The sequence below is a fragment of the Monodon monoceros genome, unplaced genomic scaffold, assembly GCF_005190385.1.
Source record: "Monodon monoceros isolate NGI ecotype Baffin Bay Population unplaced genomic scaffold, NGI_Narwhal_1 Super_Scaffold_17, whole genome shotgun sequence".
Classification (NCBI taxonomy): Eukaryota; Metazoa; Chordata; class Mammalia; order Artiodactyla; family Monodontidae; genus Monodon; species Monodon monoceros.
In genome coordinates this window covers 12,679,702-12,703,149 of record NW_021703773.1, presented here as the reverse complement: position 1 = coordinate 12,703,149, position 23,448 = coordinate 12,679,702, and the positions used below count along the sequence as shown (strand labels likewise).

Below are 23,448 nucleotides of genomic sequence, written 5' to 3'. Positions count from 1 at the left end.
TTGCAGTCCCTATACTTAGAATTTTTCATTCATTTTCCTTAAGACACTCACTTACACATATGCCTTCCAGTAAACTCTATAAAGCTTGATGTCCCAACACAATTAGGAAAGATCAAGAGCAGTGGGAGATGTGCTCTTTATGTATTCAACAAAGGATAATTGCAGAAAAGCACTGTAGACCTCTGTAAATCTTTCCCACTACATCTGAATTCTTTAGCTGAAGAGTACTTATGCAGGGAATACACCAAAATATCTCTCTGGTAATTTTGGTATTCCTACATCTTGATCTTGCCAAGGTTAGGTTTATCCTTAAATACCTGGCTATATTATTTGAATTATTTATTGGAGAATCGTTCACCCCTTGAACATTTTTAGTTAGACTATAATATTGGAAAGGAACTAAATCACTGCCCCCATTACATTCAATAATCTATTGGTTTTATGGATGGCAATGATAGGCAATTAAATTTGGCACAGTAAGAGTTCCCAAAGACAAGTTTATTATTTTTTTCACTTGTAAATTTTTGCTCAGATAATCAGTAGAAATAATTTTTTCATTATCAATTAAATGTTCTTTTTGAGAAAGAAAATAACACCTTATAAATGGGAACTGTTGTGACACATCTAGGCCGCAGACAAAAACAAGGTCATCGTGAACTCACAACATAGCAAACATCTTCTTCAACTGGCTAATATAAGTGACAGTTGCTTTTTTACCCAGCCATAGAATTGCCCCCATTTTCTAATACAATCTAGAACAAACCTTTGCTTCCTTATATCCTCCCCTGAAATCTCTTAACTAAGCTCAAAAGCTATAATGGATTCTAACATACTCTTACTGAGGTGCCTATGTTCCCCATGGCCTGTGTTCTCTCCCTCACTGTAACAAGTAACGTCCCAACTTGTTCAACGATAGCTGTGTTCCTAGTGGTCTTTGGCTGGAGGGCATCGACACTTTCCTTAAAGATATTTCTTAAGGTACAGATTATTCCCCTAACACTTAAAAGTCGAATGCTTTAACTTTTTGTGTATATATATTCAATTCAGCGTGTTTGTTAGTACTTACATGTTCAGACATTTTGATAGCTGTTAAGTATATAAGGATAAATAAGACACTGTCTCTGCGCTCTAGGAAATTTCAAACTGAGCCATTGTTATATTTTCACGTGTTAATAACAGTGAGTCTGATTTATTTATAAACCTCTTTCCTTTATAGATTATACTCATTTTTTACCATGTTTCAACTGAAGGAAAAAGAAAATGCTTGAAAATTTGTTAACTTTGTGTAGGGTATGGAATTCTGGTTACCTTTGCCTAATATCTTGACAAGGGCCAAATTTTTGGAACTTATTCACAAGAACTCTAGTGCTACAGAATTTATAAAATAAACTCTTACTGAGAATGCATTTGTGTGTATGTGTGTGTGTGTCAGAGAAAAAGAGACAGGGAGAGACTGAGAGAGACATTTACTTTGTAGCTCAGTCATAATGATTTACACAGAACCACCTGATGGCCAGTTATGATGATATAGTATGTGCCTTTCCTAAAAGAACTTCTGGAATTAATGTTAGTTCCAACATCTGCCCCAGGATATATCTATCTCCACAAGTCATTTTCAGTAAGATGTGAAAGTTTCTTAGTTCAGTCTATGTCATGAAAACTATAGGTCTTCATCTCACACAAAGAGAATGAATCTTAGAGAATGAATCTTAAAGTGTTTCTTAGTTTCACTCTTCAACAAATAACCTTGCCAAGTCTTCTTATATTCCAAGGCAAATCAGTGGGCCGCCGGGATTTAAAATTTTTAACACTTCCAAATGGCTACAGATATTTCTTTACAAACTGCATATAGAAATGTTTGCCTTAAGTCTTTTAAGATTATCAAGATGAGAAAACATTAGGCTGTCAAGAAGCTGAAAATAGCTTACTGAAATTTTATACTAACTCACTCTTAGGTAGTCCTTGTCACGATTCGTGGGTAATTGTTTGCAGAAGCCTTTATACAAATGGCTGGTTCTATCAATTAAGCCACATTTACTCAAAATGAATACATAGTATTTTTTGCTAGCACAGAATGAGAGCTTATGTGGGAAGAATCACTTTCAGTATTTGAATGGTGCTAGTTACCCTTAACTATAGCTTTCTCCAAAATGGATGTATTATTACATAATCACAAATTAGAAATGTTAAATTATTTGAAGTAATTATCTACTTTTGTCACACCAAGATTTCTACAAACATTACTTAAGGTTTATTTGTGTCTGTATGCTATTTGGGCTGGGGACAAATAATTTGAGATGGTGGCGGGTGGGTCAGAATAATGTCATCTTTCATAAACACCACTAGTCATGAACTATCATAGCTGTAATTTGTCAGACTGTTTGTTCCCTTTATGTGTAAAAAAGTTTTTTAATGTTGTCCTTGAAATAAGACTCAGTTTATTTTAGTTTAGAATATTAAATACCATTTTTTTCTTTCATTTTTTTAGCTCTAATTTCTCATCAGGTCATTTCTGGAGATATTTTAAACTCTATTTAAAATGTATAATGGTACCTTTAGTAAAAACATGCTATCTCTTTCTAGCATATATAAACCTTGGTTTATAACTGTAAAGAAAATATGACTAAATAAATGTACATACTTTAGTGTCTCATAAAAATGTATGTAAACTCAAATCAAAATACAGAAAGTGTATTGTTTTTACCTCTTTTGGAGGACTGCTATCACTAGCAGCCTGCTAGAGGCACACAGTCACTACACTTCTTTATACCCTGTTGTCATGGAGTAGCTGATGATGCTATACTCCCATAATAGTGAAAAATGAGTATTTTATCAAATTTATTTTTATATAAATTTTAAGTCAGTGAAATGAAAACACAGGTCAAGTCAAAACCAAAATCAGCTTTATTAAGCATAATTTAATATGAGAAATTTCGATAGGCTTGCTTTTTACCATATTTTTAAGTCATTTACAGAATCTTGGGAAGTCGGTTTTTATAAAAAATGTTTGCATTAGACATAGTCTTGAAAAGAAACAAAAGAAATTTACGGTAATACCACTTCACACCCATTAGGATAGCTACTATTTTTTAAAAAATGAAAGAGAAAAAATAAGTATTAACGAGAATGTGGAGAAATTGGAACCCTTGTGCACTGTTGGTGGGGAAGTAAATGATGCAGTGACTGTGAAAAACAGTATGGAGTTTCCTCAAAAATAAAAATAGAATGACTATGATTCAACAGTTCAACTTCTGGGTATGTATTCAAAAGAACTGAAGCAGAGACTCAAAGGAATATTTGTACACTCATGTTCATAGTAGCATTATTAGAGCCAAAAGGTGGGGGCAACTCAAGTGTCCATCAAGAAATGAGTGGATAAACTAAATATGGTATATTCATAAAATGGAGTTTTATTCAGCCTTATAAAGGCCTACCGTTCATAAGCGCAGTATTCTCCTAGAGAGAGCAAAGTAAGTTCTTTGCATAACATAAATGACTAAATGCTTGATTAGTTTACTATTGCTATTTATTTATTTTCTTATACTAATTCAAATAGCTCTCTCCTCAAAACTATTTGCCTTGCTTTCAGGAATAAAAGATATGTTCGAAAAAAAGCTAAAAAGTAATAGCCAGCCAAACTTTTACTGGAAAGTACTGTTATATGTATATGCTTATAATAATTTTTTTGGACTGAATTAAAAGCACAACATTTTCATTCAACAGTTTTAGGTTGCCACATCAGATTTTGTGTTTGCTCATTCTGATTTATTTATAATGCAGTTTTCTAAATCTGTATCCTAATCCTGTTCTGTTGGTTTTTTTCAGGGGTTTCCTATGTAACCTCATAATACTTTCACTTTTAGTTCTAAACTTAGATACAGTAGACTCCTCTGTTGCAGTGGAGCTTCCTCCGGATAAGACATTCCTTTTAGGAAACATAGGCATCTCCAGGGATGGGAACGTGGGTTAGGTGTTCCTCTTTTTTAAAATACATTGAGCACTTACGGAGCTATGAAAAAGAGTATAAAATATGGTCCCTGACTTCAAGGGGCTCAAGTTAGGCAAGGAAGACAGACCCACAAATTATTTTCCATACAATATGTAAAGTGTTATGGAGCACAGAGGAAGGTGCAGTTGATTCTCTGCAGGAATTACTAAAGCCAAGAACTCAGCATTTACTGCACCTGGGTTGTTCTCTGTCCACTTCTGAGACTTAGTATTTTCTATCTAACATTTTTATGTATTTTTCCATTTAGAATATTTTGTTTTTCTGTACTTTTGATCAGTAGCGTCAAAAGAATATGGCCTAGACTAAAGCCAAATGATCTTATTCAGTTTCACTCCCCAGTTACTTCTGGGTCATCTGTAAGCTTGGCAGGAAATAAATGCAATAAGCAAACTAAGCAAAAGGAAAAAAAAAATACAATTCTTCTTTAGCTTGTTCTCAGCAAGAACAGTATCATTCTACCGAATTGATAGCACTTTCTTCTGAATCCATCAGGAGGCATCAAGAATCATTATTCAGAATCAGAATCATTATTCAGAACTTGAACACAGTAAGTTACTGTCTAGAATGAGGGTAAAAGTGAGTTTGCCTGTGTGCACACACTGGTTTGCTAGCTGTTTTTTAAAGTTAGAGCATGTATAACCTTGGAACCTTCTCCTGAAGATGGTAATAGGTAGTTGCTGATTTGAGTTTCAAATGTGCCCTTTCTTTAATTTTTCTAAGATACTAATTAATATCTTGCTGCTAAAGAAGCAAGAAAAAAGGAAAAGGAAATGTATATCTCCAATCCACAAATCATAGATTTCTGTGCTTTATTTAGTGTTTAGCTGATACACTGGGGGCATATACGCCTACGCGCACGCGCGCACGCACACGCGCGCACACACACACACACACACACACACACACGGGCATGGGTAATCAATAAACTAACCGCACTGATTCTGAGCTCAGGTTGGTGATGTCATTATTAAGAACCCAGCAGTAGGGATTCCCTGGTGGCGCAGTGGTTAAGAATCTGCCTGCAAATGCAGGGGACACAGGTTCGAGCCCTGGTCTGGGAAGATCCCACATGCCGCAGAGCAGCTGGTCCCATGCGCCACAACTACTGAGCCTGCGCTCTAGAGCCCGTGAGCCACAACTACTGAGCCCACGTGCCACAACTGCTGAAGCCCGTGTGCCTGGAGCCCGTGCTCCGCGGCGAGAGAAGCTACCGCAATGAGAAGCCTGCGCACTGTGGCGAGGAGTGGCCCCCGCTCGCCGCACCTGGAGAGAGCCTGCGCACTGCAACGAAGACTCAACGCAGCCAAAGATAGATAAATAAATTTATAAAAGAAAATAAAAGAAACCAGCAGTAACTCAGAAGAAAGGATTGCCCATCATTTTTATAGCAGTGGTACAGCCTTGTAGAGAAACATTGTTTTATGTGGCCTTGTCCGTGTCCTGTTGGAAACAGTCATTATCAGCAGGGCTGACTTGCACATCCTCAATATTTAACATAGTACTAATGTTAGATTGATTTTATCTTTGATTTACCTCAAACCTCATGCTTTAAAATACTATGTGCATATTAACCTTTAGTCACATTTCATAAGGATTGCTACATTGCAGAGTTGGTACATTTCTGTGGTAGATAGGTAAAAATATGTCAAAATTGATATGTATTTTATGAAATCATTATATATAATATAAAGTAAATCTAAAGTTAAAAATTAACAAAAAACAAAACATGTATGAAATATAGTAACAAATTCATATTTTTCAATATGGCTTATCATTATTGACACATGGATATACTTGAAGCCTGCTTTTAGAAGTCAGTAAGTTACCAATTAGTTTATTACAGAACATCAAATATCTGTATGATAGGAGCTTACTACCGAAAGATACATCTTTCTTTTGGAATTAAGTTTTCTCTCTAATGAGGAAATGAGATTTACTCTTTGTAAGGTTCTATCAGTCTCAGTATGATTCTATCTCTTTGGGATATGGAAGAGAAGGGAGAGTTCACTGCATTGTTTTTCTAACTATCTTTCTCTGAATAGCTTTCACTTTTTCTTGGAAATTATTTAAAACCTTCTATTTTTTCCACTACTTGATTAATGTTGTACATCAGTTTTTATAGCTTTCTGCTCATGTTGTGATTACAACTTTCTAAGGACCCAGCAAAGTGTTTAGGACAGTGAGATAAAATGCCCCCCCCTTTTCATTATATTAAAGCTGTTTCATTATAGAGAAAGTTACTGGGGTATGGAGAAATCTGTTCTCTCAGATCCCTTAAATGTTGTTTTCAATCAAAATTCTTTCACTGATGCTAATGAAAAAGAGGTCCTATCTCCCTGATGATTTCAGGGGGAAATAATAAACAATTGTTAGTAAAGCAATTGCTTTAAAATTTGAAAAGCATTATTCTTACCATCATCGTCATCATCATTATCTTGTCTTGGAGGTCTACTGTAAGGAAAGCACTGTTGTGTGTTTTATTTATATTATCCCTGACCCTCAGAGCAACCCATAAGATAAGCTTTATCTTTCTCATTTTACAATGAGAAACAAGAAGCTCAGAGGAAGGTTAAATGATTTGGTCAAACTCACGAGGCTAGATAGTAGCTGACCCAGGATTTATTCAAAATATCTGGCACAAATGGTAATGCTCCTTGATATGACTTACCAGTGATTCCCAAGCCAGGCCCAGGTCACGTGCCCCCAGTGGACATATGCACAAACCACCCCGATCTTTGTGATGAAAGTCATGAAGTTAGAGGAAGAAAAAAGATTAAAGACAGCAGTAATATACCATCCAGACTCAATTAGAGCATTTTACCTTCTCCTTTTAAGTCTGTTCAGTCTTTTTTTTTTTTTTTTTTTTTTTTCTGTACGCGGGCCTCTCACTGCTGTGGCCTCTCCCATTGCGGAGCACAGGCTCCAGACGCGCAGGCTCAGCGGCCATGGCTCACGGGCCCAGCCGCTCCGCGGCATGTGGGATCTTCCCGGTCCGGGGCATGAACCCGTGTCCCCTGCATCGGCAGGCGGACTCTCAACCACTGCGCCACCAGGGAAGCCCAGTCTTTTTTTTTTTTAATTCCAACATGCCATTAATACACTTTTCCTTATGAACTTTCAGCCATAATCAGTCCATTGTTGAATAACTTAAATGGTTAGAAATATTTCTCCCATTAATTAAACCAAATACAGTAACTTCTTTTTGGAACTACATTGTATATGGCTAAGCATTTTTCTTTTGGAGAGCCTCTTCTGAAATACAGACAAGAGTAGACGGGACCCTTTGTATAACTGTAACCATCACCTCTACCACCTTAGTCTTTTATACTGTAAGCCAAATAGCCCCCTCACCCAGTTTTTTTAAAAATTTGTTTATTTTTTGCTGCATTGGGTCTTCGTTGCTGTGTACGGGCTTTCTCTAGTTGCGGCGAACGGGGGCTACTCTTCGTTGTGGTGCGCGGGCTTCTCATTGCGGTGGCTTCTTTTGTTGCAGAGCACAGGCTCTAGGCGCGTGGGCTTCAGTAGTTGCGGCCCATGGGCTCAGTAGTTGTGGCTCTTGGGCTCTAGAGCACAGTCTCAGTAGTTATGGTGCACAGGCCTAGTTGCTCTGTGGCATGTGGGATCTTCCCGGACCAGGGCTTGAACCCATGCCTCCTGCATTGGCAGGCGGATTCTTAAACACTGTGCCACCAGGAAAGCCCACCCTTTTTTTTTAAAAATTCTGCTGATACAACATAAGTTTCCATGTGTTTTTTTGTAAATTTGTCACATTGATTCATTGAGTTTCCTGTCAAACCAGCTACAGAGTAGTTGGATCTGGGCTCATCTTAAGCCAGTTTTTAGTCTTTCTTGACTTACATATTTGAACAGTTGACTTTTTGTTTTGTTTTTACTCTAATAGCAGGACACTGTATTTATCCTAATTCTTTATGTTCTTCTTGTAATGCTTGCCATCAACTGCCATCATTCTGTATCTTAAGATGGTCATGTTCCTCAAGACCAGATTTTGTTCCTCCATGTTATCTAGATAGCCAGCTCTTTTTTTTTTTTTTTTCCTCCAAATTTCCGTTTCTCTTAAGTTATTCAGCAGGAAGAAATGATGAATTTACCAAGTCCTTTGGTCTTTTGCCCAGGACTTTCAGAGTCACTAGAAATGGTCTATATTTCTTTTGATAGTTGTTCATCTCTACAAGATTCAGCAAAAGTGATTAGTGGTGTATTTGATATACTATCTAAGCATATTCTTAATCACTTCTTTGCATTTGCATTTGAATGAGGTAGCCTTATAAAAAGCTGTGCTATACCCATGAATCATCATTAACCATACTGGTACCTTTCTCTGGATACTGTAGTATGTTGCAAGGCTTCTTCAGTCCTTAATACCTATGCATTCTCATCATTATTGCATACATCTTTGAAAGACCTAGATTACCTACTAAGAAAAGCCTCATTTTTGCATTATTCTGGTCATTAATGCTCAATACTTCTTAGGTATTACTCACCTCTGAGTTTCCAGTCTTCTCACCTGCTTCATTATTGGATTCTTTCCCACTCCCAACCTCAAAATATCTGTTTTTACTGCTCTCCTTCTCTCTTATTCTTCCACTTCCCTTTCCCTTTTCTTCTCTCTCCCATGCATCACTCCACCCCTACCAAATAAATGTCCAGAAGTCATGCTCTGAATCGGGAGTTCCTTATACCTAGGAGAGTCCTTACATCACTCAGAGGGAATTTGCTCCTCCATAGTGACAGTGTTTACCAAGTTTTGTAATCTTCCAGCTCATGATAGTTTTAGATGCGCACTGTCCAGTACAGTAGCTACTGGCCACAGATGGCTATTGGGCATGTGAAACAGGCCTAGTGCCACATGTTGAAATGATAATATTTTAGATATATTGGATGAAATAAAATATCTTATTAAAATTAGTGTCCTCCATTTACCTTTTTTTTAACATGGCTAATAGAAAATTTTTAATTACATATGTGCTTTGAATTATGTTTCTACTAGACAGCATTTTTAGATACTCTAAAAGGAAATAAATAAAGAGATTATTCATTAGCACAATGGAAAAGAGAAAAATAAATTACACATGAAAAAAATAATAAAATGCATAGCATTCCGGAGCCATTTTGGATCAGCACATCTCAATAGGCCCAGAGAGCTTTGCTATATTATTGTACAATCTGGTCTAGGTTCAAAATAATTGCCCCTGATTTGTCAAGAAATGTTAAATTGTATTTTGAATAATCCATTTTTGAATGCATAGAACTGTTTAATGTATTTCAGAAAGAAATTCCCTCAAGAGCAGGAGAATTAAAATGCTGAATTAGCAGTATGTTGAAAACTTGGCTATCTAGAGTGATTTAGCCCTTGACTTTTCCAAGAGAATTAATTTTTATGGTTGTAGCTTTTAAATAAGGCTAAGTGATAATTTTTATATGAAGGTAGTTGATAAATTTATGGGGGCAAAAATAAGCCCATCAAAGAGTAAAAGTACCAAAATATTCAAAACCAGTTTTTTTCATCAGAAATGTTTCTTAATGTTTGATGTGAAGTATTTATATTAAAATTATTTCAAAAAATTAATTTTTGTTTGTTATTAAAATTAGTATACAGATTTCATCTCTTCATTCAAGGAACTTTCATATGTAGTACCTGCAATCTCTGTCTTTGGTCACCTTGTTTAGAAATGATAGTAAATGTCTCTCATAGGCAGTTTCTACAATAAAGTTATGGATAGTACAAAACTAAAACCTAACCATGGAAAACAGATTAATGTTTTGAACAACGTGGCAGGGTTGTATGCATAAAGTGATATATATCACGGTTAATCCAAGCAGCTTTCTGAAATATAAGAGGAACAAGGAAGTTCTGAATAACCATCTACTGAAAAGATAATATCAAGCATTGATATAAATCTAATTTCTGCTAAGAAATTCATATTAGGGCTTCCCTGGTGGCGCAGTGGTTGAGAGTCCGCCTGCCGATGCAGGGGACACGGGTTCGTGCCCCGGTCCGTGAAGATCCCACATGCCGTGGAGCCTGCGCGTCCATAGCCTGCGCTCCTGCAACGGGAGAGGCTGCAACAGTGAGAGGCCCGCATACCGCAAAAAAAAAAAAAAAGAAATTCATATTAGCACACACAAAAGACATGACACATGTCAAATCTGTTGACACAGATTTCATTATTGATATACAATTATCTTATACATGTTTCTGATAGAATTGTTGCTGTCCTGTTTTGCTAGGTATTTAAAATAAAAATGGAACTAGACAATAAAACTGATACTAAGGGATGGGGTTAAATATATTCCAGATAAGAAAATTAAAATGTACAGTTGACATGTGGCTTTCTGCTTCTATACATAGGAAAATATATCCCAGTAAGATATGTAATTTTAAGATTATCTGAAATTGAACATCTACTTCTGTTTCTCCGGTTTGCTACTTCAAATAAAGATGTTTTTCCTGATTTACATTTAGACAGACTTGAAACAATTTCCCAAAGCAAAATACTACGGAATAATTTTTCCCCAAAAATTGCAAATATGTCCTCTTCATTTCCTCAACTTTAAAATCTTTCCTCCATATTTTTCTGAAATAATAAACTTCCTCATATATCTCCTTCTCAGTTGAACAAAATAAGAAGATAAAAGTCTAAGAAGAAAGTCAAAATCAGTAGTTATCATGTTAGTACACTAGCCCATTATAGTAACTTTATAATAAGAAAGTAGTTAAGTAAATTAAGTGAATGCTCATCTGTACTGGATTTTTTTTTTAAGCTAATATTATGCTCAGGAAAGGAGCAAACTGGCCTTCTAGACATTATACATCAGTACCTCTCTTATAGTCTTTTATTTTTTCTAAAACTACTTCTCTTGGAGAACATTTTCTTTAATATGTCTGAAATGCCTCCTAGGTGAACTATGAACTCTCAATGTCTGTCTTGAAATTGGCTGTGCAAGAATCAAAGACTGTAGTTTCAACATCTAAATTAATAATTAAATAAATTAGCTATATTATTTAAATAGATTATTGTAATTTAATGGACATTCTCAGTATATGAAGTCTGAGTCTGTGGTAATATATCCATTAAGCAGAAGCTGAATTAGCAAAGTGTTGCTACTGTGAGCATGTTCAGAAAGATTATTGGGTGAAGTATTAATCTAAGATTGAGATGTAAATATTTTAAATTTTACCATTTATAGCATGATATCCCAGGTGACACATAAAACTAACACATCAAATATAAGCTCTGCTGCATTGTGATGCATTCAATGCCTTCTCTCTACTTGACATTCTTTCCATTCTTACTGCCACCATTTACGTACTTTTCTTCTCACCATCTTGCTACAATAGCCCTGTAACTAATCCCCAGTGTCTCCAGGTCTTAGTTCATTGAGCTACCAGGTTAAGTTCAGCTTTACTTAGTTTACTCCCCTGCTCAAAAAGAAAGAAAAGTAAACGAAGAGTTCCTATACCTTACAAAATCAGGTTAAACTCTACAACCTGGGCTTCCCTGGTGACGCAGTGGTTGAGAGTCCGCCTGCTGATGCAGGGGACACGGGTTTGTGCCCCGGTCTGGGAAGATCCCACATGCCGCGGAGCGGCTGGGCCCGTTAGCCATGGCCGCTGAGCCTGCGCGTCCGGAGCCTGTGCTCTGCAACGGAAGAGGCCACAGCAGTGAGAGGCCTGTGTACCGCAAAAAAAAAAAAAAAATACTGGCAAAGGACATGGATTCTTGTCCTAGCTTTGCCACTGTATAGTTTTAAAATTTTACGCAAGTTATTTACTTATTTTGGGTCTTAACTGAGTCATGTATAAAATAAGGATATCAAACTAGTTTATCTTGCCAAGCTTGCCTTAAGATTATATTTAGAATCAATGAGTGTAAGTCAGAGGTACTTTTTTTTTTTAACAGCAGTTCTTAACCTGTAATAACTTCATAGACTCCATAGATTCTGTAAAAACTCTTAAAACTGTAGGCAAAAATTTGAGTTTATCTTCATATGTGCAAAGAATTTTCTCCCTACGGAGAGGGTCTAAAGCTGCTTTCATTAGCTCCTTAAAGTGCTTCGTGACCCCCCCCAAAGTTAGGAACTATTATTTACCTGATCTAAATCTTTTATTAACACAGACATACACACACTCAATGCCTCAGTCTCTCTCTCACTGTCTGGTAAATATCTCAAAGCTTTAAGAACATAGTGCTTAGCTCTGTCATCTTCTGAAAGTGGTCCTCAACATCTTTTCCTTAACATACCTGACACATAATGTTTACACGTGTGATATACTTCCATCAGTGACAGCTGTGCATTGCAACGTGCTAAATGAATAATATATTCTACGGATTTGATACCGTTCCTTGTGTTCTAGCTCTGTCCATCACTTTTGTCCTACTAATTCAAGATTCAGTACATGATACAGTAGTAGTAGCTGTGTTATACTTGACATATTATAGATAGTGAATATATATTTGTTAAACAAATAAATGATGTTATTCAAAGGAGAACTAATAAATGAGTGGCATTAAAAGAGAGAGAGAGAGTTTGAATGAGAAAGATTATGCCCAGGATAAAATACCATTACTCAGACTTCACTAAGTTTAATTAGCTCTAACCCTGAATAAGAGATTTAGTGATACTTTGGGGGAAATATAAGAAAAAACTAAGCATTTGCAGCTTAAAGAAGTAAATCATAATTGGTGCTTCCTGAAAAGACCAAAATTGCAAAGTTACTACATCTTTCAGAGACTTTGTAAACAGGACAAAATATACAAAGAATAAAATGCAATCATATACAATAATTACAGTGAAGACAAGACAGTTCTTACATCATTCAAAAAGTAGTCACTTGTACTTCTGCATTAGCCTTAGTTTCCTTAATTCCTTATATTTGGTGTAAGAAGGCAGAGGTCTGACCATCCCAAATAGGTGGCTCACCAAACTTCTGGCCCTCAGTAGGCTGATGCATTGAGGGGCTGAGCATTCTGATAAGAGCAAGGACTGCAGGAAAGTAATTTCCTTTTCACAGATAACAGTATGGTTCCTATAAATCAAAATATGCTTTGTTCATGTATTCTCGTAGCTCTAAGATCGCAGGTACTACATACAAAACAGTTCCTTGAATGAAGAGATTAAATTTGTATATTCTCCCTATTTCAAAAAAAGTACAGAAGACAGAACAAGTGAGAAATGAAGAACTAAAAGCTGTGCAAATTAGTTCAGTTTTTAGGTGAATTGCCCCCAAAAAGAGGCAAGATTGGGATTTCTAGCTGTGAGGTTGAGATTTCTAGCAGTACAGTACTGTCATATTTCTCATTAGTCAACTTTTTCTCTTTTGTTCTTTTTCCTTTCTGTAGGTGGTGTGATTATATTCCAGAATAAAGAATTTTTCAAATTTTAAAAGAGATGTGATTTGTCAGTTTCTTATAAAGTTAAACATACATTTACTGTACATCCCAGCACCCACACACCTAAGTATTTGCCCAAAGGAAATGAAGACATAGGTCCATACAAAATCCTGTCTGAATTTTTACAGTAGCTTTATTCATAATCACCAAAAGCTGGAAACAGCCCACATGTTGATCAACTGGTGAATGGATAAGCAAATTCAGGTGCATTCATATAATGGAATACTGCTTGATAATCAAAAAGAACAAATATTGGTAGTCCAAAACATGAATGAATCTCAAAAGCATTTATACTAAGAAAAAGAAGCCATACTTAAAAGTCTACATATCCTGTGATTCCATTTATATGACATTCTATAAAAAGTAAAACTACAGAGAAAGAGATTAGATTAGCGGTTGCTATTGGGTTGGGATAGATTGGTTACAGAGGGGCCTGAGGGAACATTTTGGGTGATGGAGATGTTCAAATTTTGAGATAGTGGCTACACAGCTGTATAAGTTTGTCAAAATTCATAGAACTGTACATTTGAAAAGGTTGAATTTTAATGTATGTAAATTGTACTTCAGTGAGTAAATAAAATATTAAAAGACAGAGCACATGTACTATATCATAAAATATCCCAGAGGAGTCTGGGCTTAACCCTATAATCAAACATTAATGTATATGATAGCTATGTATACCAGGTGAGTCAAGTTTTGCTGCCAAATGAATTTTTAGAGCTTTGGGGATTTTGAATTGGCACATAAGAAATTGTGGGTTGATTGCTATAGAAGAAGGATCCCTGATACAGAGCAAAGAATGTAAAACTATTGGCCTGTTTCGGATCAAATACGATTTTACTTTACCAGACCATTTTTGGACAGCAAACATGGTGATAGTAAAGAATCAATATCCCAGTTCTCTCAGCCCTGACCAGCCATTTACACAGATAGTTGATGGCTTAAGCAGTGGTGGGCATTCCAAGCACCCAGATACCACACCATACATGGCATCACAATCTGACATGCTTAGAAGGAGATCTCCTTCCTTCCTTCCTACCTTCCCTCCCTCCCTCCCTCCCTCCCTTCTTATTTTCTTTGTGACATATCAAAAGGTCTTTTAAAGTACAGGCACAGTTTGCAGAATGTCTCATTGGTTAACAATGTGCATTAGGAATACCTCTCCTGGTTTTTAATACCAAACTTTAGAGAATGCATATATATTATAATACAACATTTTTTTGGCCAGTGTGTGTTTGTAGTTATGTCCCAGATTTTAATACTTCCGTTTTTAACAAACAAACAAATCCGTGAAAAGTCTTGAGTTACATTCCAAATACAATTGACAGAATGTCAGAAGCAGGTATAAATTATTTGAAACCCCACTTAAGTGTCCATAAATGGGATGCCTATCTAAGATGTCACTGGGGCTAAGTGAAGACATACTACTGCACACAAAGAAACAGGTTGGTAACAATCGTTTATTGACTGCATTATATGGTTTTTTTGCAGAGCCTTTGTTATGTCTGAGTGTAATTTTGTGTTTTTTAATGTTTTAGGACCTTGGTTTAGGCTTTTTTGTTAACATGTAATACATTATAATTTTTATCGTTTAAATATTATAAGATAATATAGTTGCATTTGGGGGCCTTTTATCTTCGAAAATTGATTTTCAGCTGCCCTGCAGGGCAGGAGGTGTGGGACACCTCCATTTTTCTAAAGAACTGGAAAGTTCTTCCCAAGCTGCACTGTACCGGACAGCCAGCTTGGAGTTTACGTTAGTACTGCAGCACAGGTTTGATGTTAGCGAATTAGAAAGGTCAGAGTTGTAGGGAGCAGAAGATAGGAAGGATCTCCACCAGGAAAATACTCTATTCAAGCCTAACATTTTAAAGCCCCCAATTATTCCTTGTTTAGAATCGATGTGGAGCGTTTAGTTTGATCGTGATTCTAGACTTCTCTAATGCTGTGGACTTTGAAGCCAGAATCAGAATGAGTGGGAAGATTGACAGGATTCAGAAGTTGGAAGAAGGCATAGAGGACTCTTAATACTTTGTAATTTTTTCCCAACATTGTCCTGAAAATATTTATGAAAGATTTCAGAGAACGAAATAATAATTCAATTGACAATTGAAATAAATAATTCAAATAATTCAAAAAATAATTTCAGAGAGAGGATGCAGATCATTCCTGGGGCCATGTGTACATATAGTAGATACCAGCCTGTCTGAAAATTGCTTTTGGTGGAAGACCTAGCTTAACATCTTGAGATTAGATTATTTCCTGGTGCTTCAGTGAAATTCCTTCCACAACTACGTGGCTGTTTCTAAAGTATCAAATCTATTCGTGAAAACACAATGGATTATGTCACCCAAATTAATATTTTATTCCCCATATTGGCTGTCAGTTTAGTTACAAGAATCAGTTTATCTCTTGTATTTGTTGGCAGCTTGATGAGAAAGTATCTATACGAGAATTAGCAATTCATGGTACTACTTAGCCCTCAGCAACAAAAGGGTCCCTAAACTTGATAATTGAGATTCTTGATTGAAGTCTTTACGTAGCTCTTACCTTGAGATACCTAAAGCATGAGGAATTAACACATGCTGTGGGAAATGCAAAATGAATTGGTCATTTTAATAGACCTGGAATACATTGTCTTCATTCCTACCTATTCCCTTAGTCCAAAATGTTAAAACAAACTAGAAGGTAAAACTTTTTTTTTTTTTTTTTTGGCCCATGTTTACAAGCTCATGTGAAAGTTCCCTGCTTTAAAGTAGTTTTGATGGAAATATTTGGCTTATGTTATATAAATATGTTCAACCTGTTTAAAGCTAGTTGTTGTCATTGTTTTTAAAATTGTTTTATTACTATTATTGTTGTGTTACTCTTTTGTTTACATCGATTCTTCCAAAACGCAGATTTGGTTAGTTTCTGCTCACGTTAGCCTTTTTTCAGGGCTTGACAGATAGTGAATAATACTCAGTGAAACCTTAGGCAATTCATTTAATTGTCTTGGTGTCAGTTTCATTAACTGTAAATAATATGTTGATGATCCCTTAGGAAAGCTATTCTGAAATTGGGGATGAGGTGACAGGAGAAAGGTGACTTTCAAGTTACACCCCCCCCCTCACTGCATATAACAAGAAATGTTACTGATAGGCATGTATTATGCATGGTTTCAAAGTAGAGAAAAGAAAGGTCAAAATTCTTTTTTAGTCCTTTATTGCTTTAAGAATTTATGATTCTGTGTTCATAATTTTTCCATGTTGTTCCATCTCAACAAAACCAAATGACTCATTTTTAGAAAACTTAGTCTGCTTTGATCCTGTCAGTTGCTAAAGAAAAGAACGAAAGCCCCTTAAGATGTTGAAATTGAGATAAGTCAGTAATTATGACGTCTATTTATTGATTCAGGTTTTCTTCATTTTTATTCAAAAAGTAATTTTGCCTTCACAGTAAGTGAAAGAGAAGTTGTTTCTAACTACCTCAGAGAAATACAAAGGGGAGCTTTATTTTTAACCTTTATTTTTTAACTTTCATTTTTAACCTTCTTTCTGATAACATATTGATACTTTTTAACACATTAACTCATATCTCTGCCCCCCGACTGTGTGTGTGTGTGTGTGTGTGTATGTGTGTGTATTTATCTTTACATGCATCCTATCAATACTTAGTTTACTAATAAAAACAGTTCAGATTTTGGAAAGTAAACTTGTGGCTTGCTTATTTTTTTTTTTAGCCCCACTTATTTTATTCTAATCAAAGAAAAATATTTTAAGCCATCTGTTTTCTCCGTTTCTGGCTGCTATTATCTTGACTATAATTGCCTAGTTTCCTTTCTGGCTGATCTATTGCTAGCCTTTATCTGGATGTTATTAAAGAATATAAATGCTCCACAGAGCACCAGAGTCTCAGCCAGAATATTTTCAGATTCGCAGCTAAAATGAAATAGAACTAGGGGTTTCACTGTTAAGTAAGCAGCTCGGATTTGTTGTCAGAGTGTGTGAGGGACTCTAAGTTCATCACGCTACTTATTTCTGCGATGTAGCATTTGAAAAATAGCTTTGAATGTTTATGGATTGTGGTCCTCGGGCACCAGATAGTGGATGTTGGAATGTATTGCAGAAAAGCTGAATAAGTACTAGGAACTCTAACAGTGAAAGTAGAAAGTCATTTGTAATACCTCCGTCTGACACTGTTGGGTGCACTTATATGTTTCCTTTTGAAAGCTTTGGTTTATTATCAGTTTATCCATGAGGGAATAACTTTTTTTTTTTTTCAAAAAGTGCCCTTTGGAGAAAATATCAATAAGCTATACTTGATGAGAAGCTTATGTAGGTAGACTGATGTGAACTTTGGAGATGCCAAATACTTTGCAGTTTTATTTCCTAGCTTACTGAAGTCATGTTTCACTATGACTTCAATTTCAGTAGTAGCTGCTTTCAGATCTCAATTTCAGTATGATAACTGTATATCAGGAAATGTATACTTACACCAAAATATAGACTGTGTCAGAATTGATTGTCTTCACCTCCCTTTACCCCGTTTGGGCCACTTTCCTCCCCAAGAAAAGTTCACTGGAGTAGAATATGGGAATATTTTAAATAATCACAAAACGTATAGATCTTTAAATATACTTTGCACTCTACTTGTTAACATATTTCAGTATTTCCTCATTGTTTTCAAAATAAAGTTCAAACTTCTTAGAATGCCATTCATGTGATCTATTTCTTCTCTGCCTCACTCTTACCCATTCCCCTGCAAATGTGCTTTGTTTCAGGTTTACTGAGCAGCTATTGCCCCTCTCATTTCTTTTACTTTGGTTGCTTCCTTCTCCCTCACCCTTCTTCACCGGAGGATCACCTGTTCTTCCTTTAAAAACTCTGCACAAGTTTTCCTTCTTCTAGGAAACCTACCTTGAACTATAATTATCCTGCCTCTTATTAATCCTACTTAGACTAGCCTTTAAACTCTTCATAGCATAAGACTCATTTCCTACTCTCATCATTTGTTTACTTGTTTGTCTTGTTTAATAGACTATTATTCCTTGAGTTTAGAGATGATAGTTTCTTTTTCTGGCTTTGAATCTGGCCTATAGGCCTTTCAGATAATTGTTTGCTGACTGACTAAATGAATGACTTTTATAGATTATCCCATAATTTCACTTATTTTGCTCTTGATTCTTAAGGCGTTTGAGGGTATGGGTCATACCATTTTCTCAGAAGGAGATTCTTAAACTGACTCATTCACTTCCATATTGCCACCTAAAATATTTAATAAAGGTAGGTCTTTGGTTTTGGGAAGACAAGAACCTTATTTGTGGGGGATTAGAATAATGTAAATCTTAAACTGTCAATCAGTTAAAGAATCTGGAATACAATACATGGGAAATTAGAAAGACCAACTCTTATCATGAAGCATGCATTCTAGCTTATCCATGTATATTGTTGAGCCCGTGACTTTACTGGTAAATAAAATTCCCTTAGGAGAGACTAGATATTTAACAATTTTTTCCTTATTTCAAAATAACTGCTTACAGTTTCTAGATTTTAATAAAATCTTAATCTAAGAATCAAGACAAAAGTTTAAGAAATATTTGCTAATGAAGGGTTATAGAATTTAAACATGTGCTTGATGGTCCTGAGACGTCCTTAAAATATTTGTATCAGGGCTTCCCTGGTGGCTCAGTGGTTGAGAGTCCGCCTGCCGATGCAGGGGACACGGGTTCGTGCCCTGGTCTGGGAAGATCCCACATGCCGCGGAGCGGCTGGGCCTGTGAGCCATGGCCGCTGAGCCTGTGCGTCCGGAGCCTGTGCTCCGCAACGGGAGAGGCCACAACAGTGAGAGGCCCGCGTACCGCAAAAAAAAAAAAAAAAAAAAATTTGCATCAATATTCTGCATTCTGTAGCAAAATAAACAAAACGCAAAGAAGTCCATATTTATAAGTGATAAGATTTTTTTAAGTAGTTTAAGCTTATTTCTTAATAGAATTATAACATTTTCATCTAAAATTTTATTTTTTGTATGTATATTTAATATTTGCCTTCACATAATTACTTGCTTAGACATTTTGTATAATTATTTCTTTAATGATATAGCAAACTGAGTCAGCATATTATAGCTGAATCATGGTCCTGGCTGTTCCTTTTATTTATTCAGTGAGCAAACTCTATATTACTAAAATTCCTTCAGTTGTGCTTGCAAAGACTTGTTTGTTAGTTCTTGAATGCCCTAAGAAATTTGTATTGAAGATTCTAAATTATATACCTATTTTCAGTCTGTGATATATTAAAAAATAGAATGGAGAAAAATTATTCACATCTTAATAGTTGGATGTCTGCTTATTCTCAGAGATCGCAGTCTCCTTTTAAAAAATATTTTTAAGATTCATTGTTGTTAAACTTTGGTATTGAATTTGTATAAAGTGTAGGTTGCAGCACGTTAGAATATTATTGTCATTTAGGAATGTATTCACTGTTTTGGTTTTTAGAGCACTGCCTCCAAGGGGTTCATAGCATTTGGTACGTAGTTCACGTATTTCTAGTCTACAGACCTACCCTATCGAGGCAAAGGCTTCTTGATCCTGATATTTTTTTTCTTCTGCTATAAAGCTCAGCAATGGTAATTAATGTGGTTTTTTTTGACAAAACTTTCCATGTCATTACAAATAAAACTGAGGTTTTTTGAAGACTAGTAATTTGTACCTTTAAAGAGCCACATTATTTTGCTTTTGTCTCAGAATGTATTATGCTTCACAAGTATACTGTGACAGCCTGAATAGAAAAGGGGGGAGGGGACATTGTCTTCAACTGGCATGCTGTTATCAGAGGGAATGTGTTTCTGGACACGAGATTTAGCATTCATTGGTCGTCTGAAGAAAGCTATTTCATCTGAGGATTGGACAAGAAGCTGCGTCAATTTGCTGCCCGTCTCCAAGGCACTGGTGATGCTGCCTTCACAAGCTGGCTAACGTCACGGCTCCATCACCCAGCGGGGTGTGGACTCTCTTTTTCTGTTCTTTTCTATTTAATTCTCTATTTGCTGCCTACTGCATTTCTTAATCTGTCTTCTGCCAAATGCTAACAGCATGATATTTTGCAATCATCTAGGTGAATACAAGAAAGACGAACTCCTAGAAGCTGCTAGGTAAGTGATTCCATTCATTTTAAGTGAGTATAATGCATTTAAGGGAGAAGAGGAGGGCAGGTGGAGGACTATAAAAATTATAACATGTTATTGTCTTGCTTGGATTTTATACGATAATGCGGGTAAGACCTTATACTAAATCTTTGTATACTTTATTTTGCACGATTAGTGTATTAAATGAGACTGTCTTTCAATATGATGATGATTGTAAGGTTAATTTTATTTGGAACATTTCTTAAGGTAACTGCAAACCCGAGTTGCCGAGCTTTTCGAATGATATTCTTGGAGTATTTAAAAACCTATATCTTTATTTTTCTCTGGAAATTTTTCTAGCCAAGCTTGAATGAGGGGCATGAAGTAAATGTTAAAATTCTCACCCATTTTCTTTTGTTCTTGTTCATTTATAATTTAATTGATTAGCTTTTTACAGCATTTTATATGTTTTTAACTCCAGTGTTTTAGATCACTTATCAGAGTAAAGTTTGTTTGTAATTAAGAAGGTGACTTTATGCAGATACATAAAACAAAAATGTAGAAAGCTGCCTTATCTATGATATACCACTGGATGATGATTAACAGGAATTATTAGGAATATATTGATTGAATTGAATAAAGCAAAAGAGATTCATTCAGAACCATATTAAAGAAATCAAAGCAAGCCCATATCATTTTCTACTCTCTTGTAAAAAATATCCATAAACATTCATAAGAAGCGCTATAATTTTATAGGAATTGACTTACTACCTTTTTGTAGGAGTGGTAATGAAGAAAAACTAATGGCTTTACTGACTCCTCTAAATGTGAATTGCCATGCAAGTGATGGGCGAAAGGTAAGTCATTTAAAATATAATACTCCCCTTCAGTGATTTCTTTTTGCTTTACAGTTAAAAATTTTAAAGTTGGCATATATATGTGTATATACATATATATATACACACACACGTATATATACATACATATATATGGCTGTATTTTACTGGTACCTTTTAACTGTAAAATGAAATGCTGCTGTGACATGTTCATAGAGCTGGTGAAGCATGGATCTTAAGCCTTTTCTCTTAAATGTCAGACACTGAAAGTTATTTGTTAAATGGAACTGCAGCTTTTTTAGCGATTAAAATTATAACAACATATATTATTTTCTGTGTATGATAATGGAAATTAGAGATGTTTGTTTACATCCTAATTACCCATCTTGGTTAGGATATAATTTTTATTTCTTTTTGGCAGAGGAAAATTTGTTTGCTAGGCAACCAACACTTTTTCCATTTAAAGCTGAGAAAATGCTAATGATTTTTTTAGGTCTATTGTAACGGCCCTGCTTTTTTTTTTATTGGCTATGTTTTCATCGTTATATATTGAAAGAAAGTATTAAAGCAGAGAAAAATATTCTGTATTAATATACAGTTGTCATAAATGTAAGGTAATATATAAAATATGCAGTGGTATCTTCATTATCTGCTTCATATTCTTGCTGAATAGAGACTGAAAATGTAATCCTTTATAGGCTTTGGTATCTGACCGCAAAGTTTTGCAGTGATTTGCCTTATAGATATGGAAAAACAAAACACTTTGTACTATAAAGTCTTTTTTAAAATGTGGGTTAATTTTTTAATGTACAAGGATGGCTTTTATATTTTTAAAACCTAAAACATTTTTAAAGTTACACTGCAGATGTTGAGGAATTTCTTGTACCTAATAATTAAAGAATTAATTCCTTTGGAATTTTTTATATCGAAAATATACTACGGGAAGTATCAGGATGGTTGGTACCCCTTAGAAATAATGAACTGTTTTGCTTTTAAAAACTCATTTTTCTCTGAGTGATGATTTTATAGATTAAAATTATTCAGCTTTCCTTTCACTTTTTTCCCTATTCTAATGAAACACATACAATAGTGGCATTGAATTGAATACTTCCAAATATATGTTGTTATTGAAGATGGCTTGTATATTATTTCTCATGGCCTAATGAATGTTTAGTTTCTCTGGATAATTTGGAGAGAGACTTGTACTTTCATGGTAGGTTAAATTATGTACATATAAAGCTATAAATTAGCAAAGACTTACTTGGTACTATTAATGACTTTTGGGAGATGTTTTTAAATGGTTACTGCTCATCTTCCCTTCAATTTTGAAGTTGCTTTGGGAATTTTAACTTCCTTGAGTTACTTTGACTTCCAGATTTTGTTTGGATCCTTTTAGTAGATAAGGCGACTTTTATCACTATGCAGAAAGAACCCTTCTTATCTGTAAATGCAGGTATATCTTTAGACAGAACTCTTTTAGAGCCCAGCCTACTTCAGTTTTCCACAGCCATTTTAATATTCCAAAATTTATGTGAGATTACTATAACAGGAGTCAGTTTCCATCCCAGCCTCATTCTCCCATCCTTACCCTTATACCTTGACAGCCTCATTCCTAGCTCAGTAAGTCAAAATAATTAAGGAGTGTGAACACTGATAATTAACAAATTACCTCTTCTCCTTGCTTCAGTCCCTACACAAATATGTAGAACTTCTTTATTTTTCCTTCTCCCCAAAGGAGGATACACTTCCTTTATTCCTGTAGCTGAAACTAACATATTCCTCATTCAAATTCCTATGGCTCCTTTTCTGTATTACTCTATGGCATTTACCGCAGAGTTCTTGAATTGTGGTTATTCATACGTATCTTTTTCTTCTACTTGGCTATTAGCTCTCTTTTGTACCGGACCAAGCCTGGCATTTTGCATGTAGCAGAAACTTAGGCTACGAATATGCTCCCAGATGAACATAATTTTATCCTTCGAGTGAAAAAAATCATCTGTGCTCTTTGCCAGTTAGAAAATTAACTCAGAAGTATATGAATGGGGAATTGTATATTTTCTGTTATTATATATTATTACTAGTATTATTT

The 23,448-nt window shown here is 35.4% G+C and overlaps 1 protein-coding gene across 2 annotated transcripts in view; it reads left to right on the top strand.

Annotated features, from left to right (window-relative positions):
* The window catches only part of TNKS (tankyrase), a 177,642-nt gene that overhangs the window by 66,360 nt on the left and 87,834 nt on the right, over positions 1-23,448 (top strand). For both annotated transcript variants that reach the window (XM_029226259.1, XM_029226260.1), the window contains exons 4-5: positions 20,514-20,550; positions 21,305-21,380. In XM_029226259.1, coding sequence (XP_029082092.1) covers positions 20,514-20,550; positions 21,305-21,380 — 113 coding nt within the window. The remainder of the gene's footprint in view (positions 1-20,513; positions 20,551-21,304; positions 21,381-23,448) is intronic.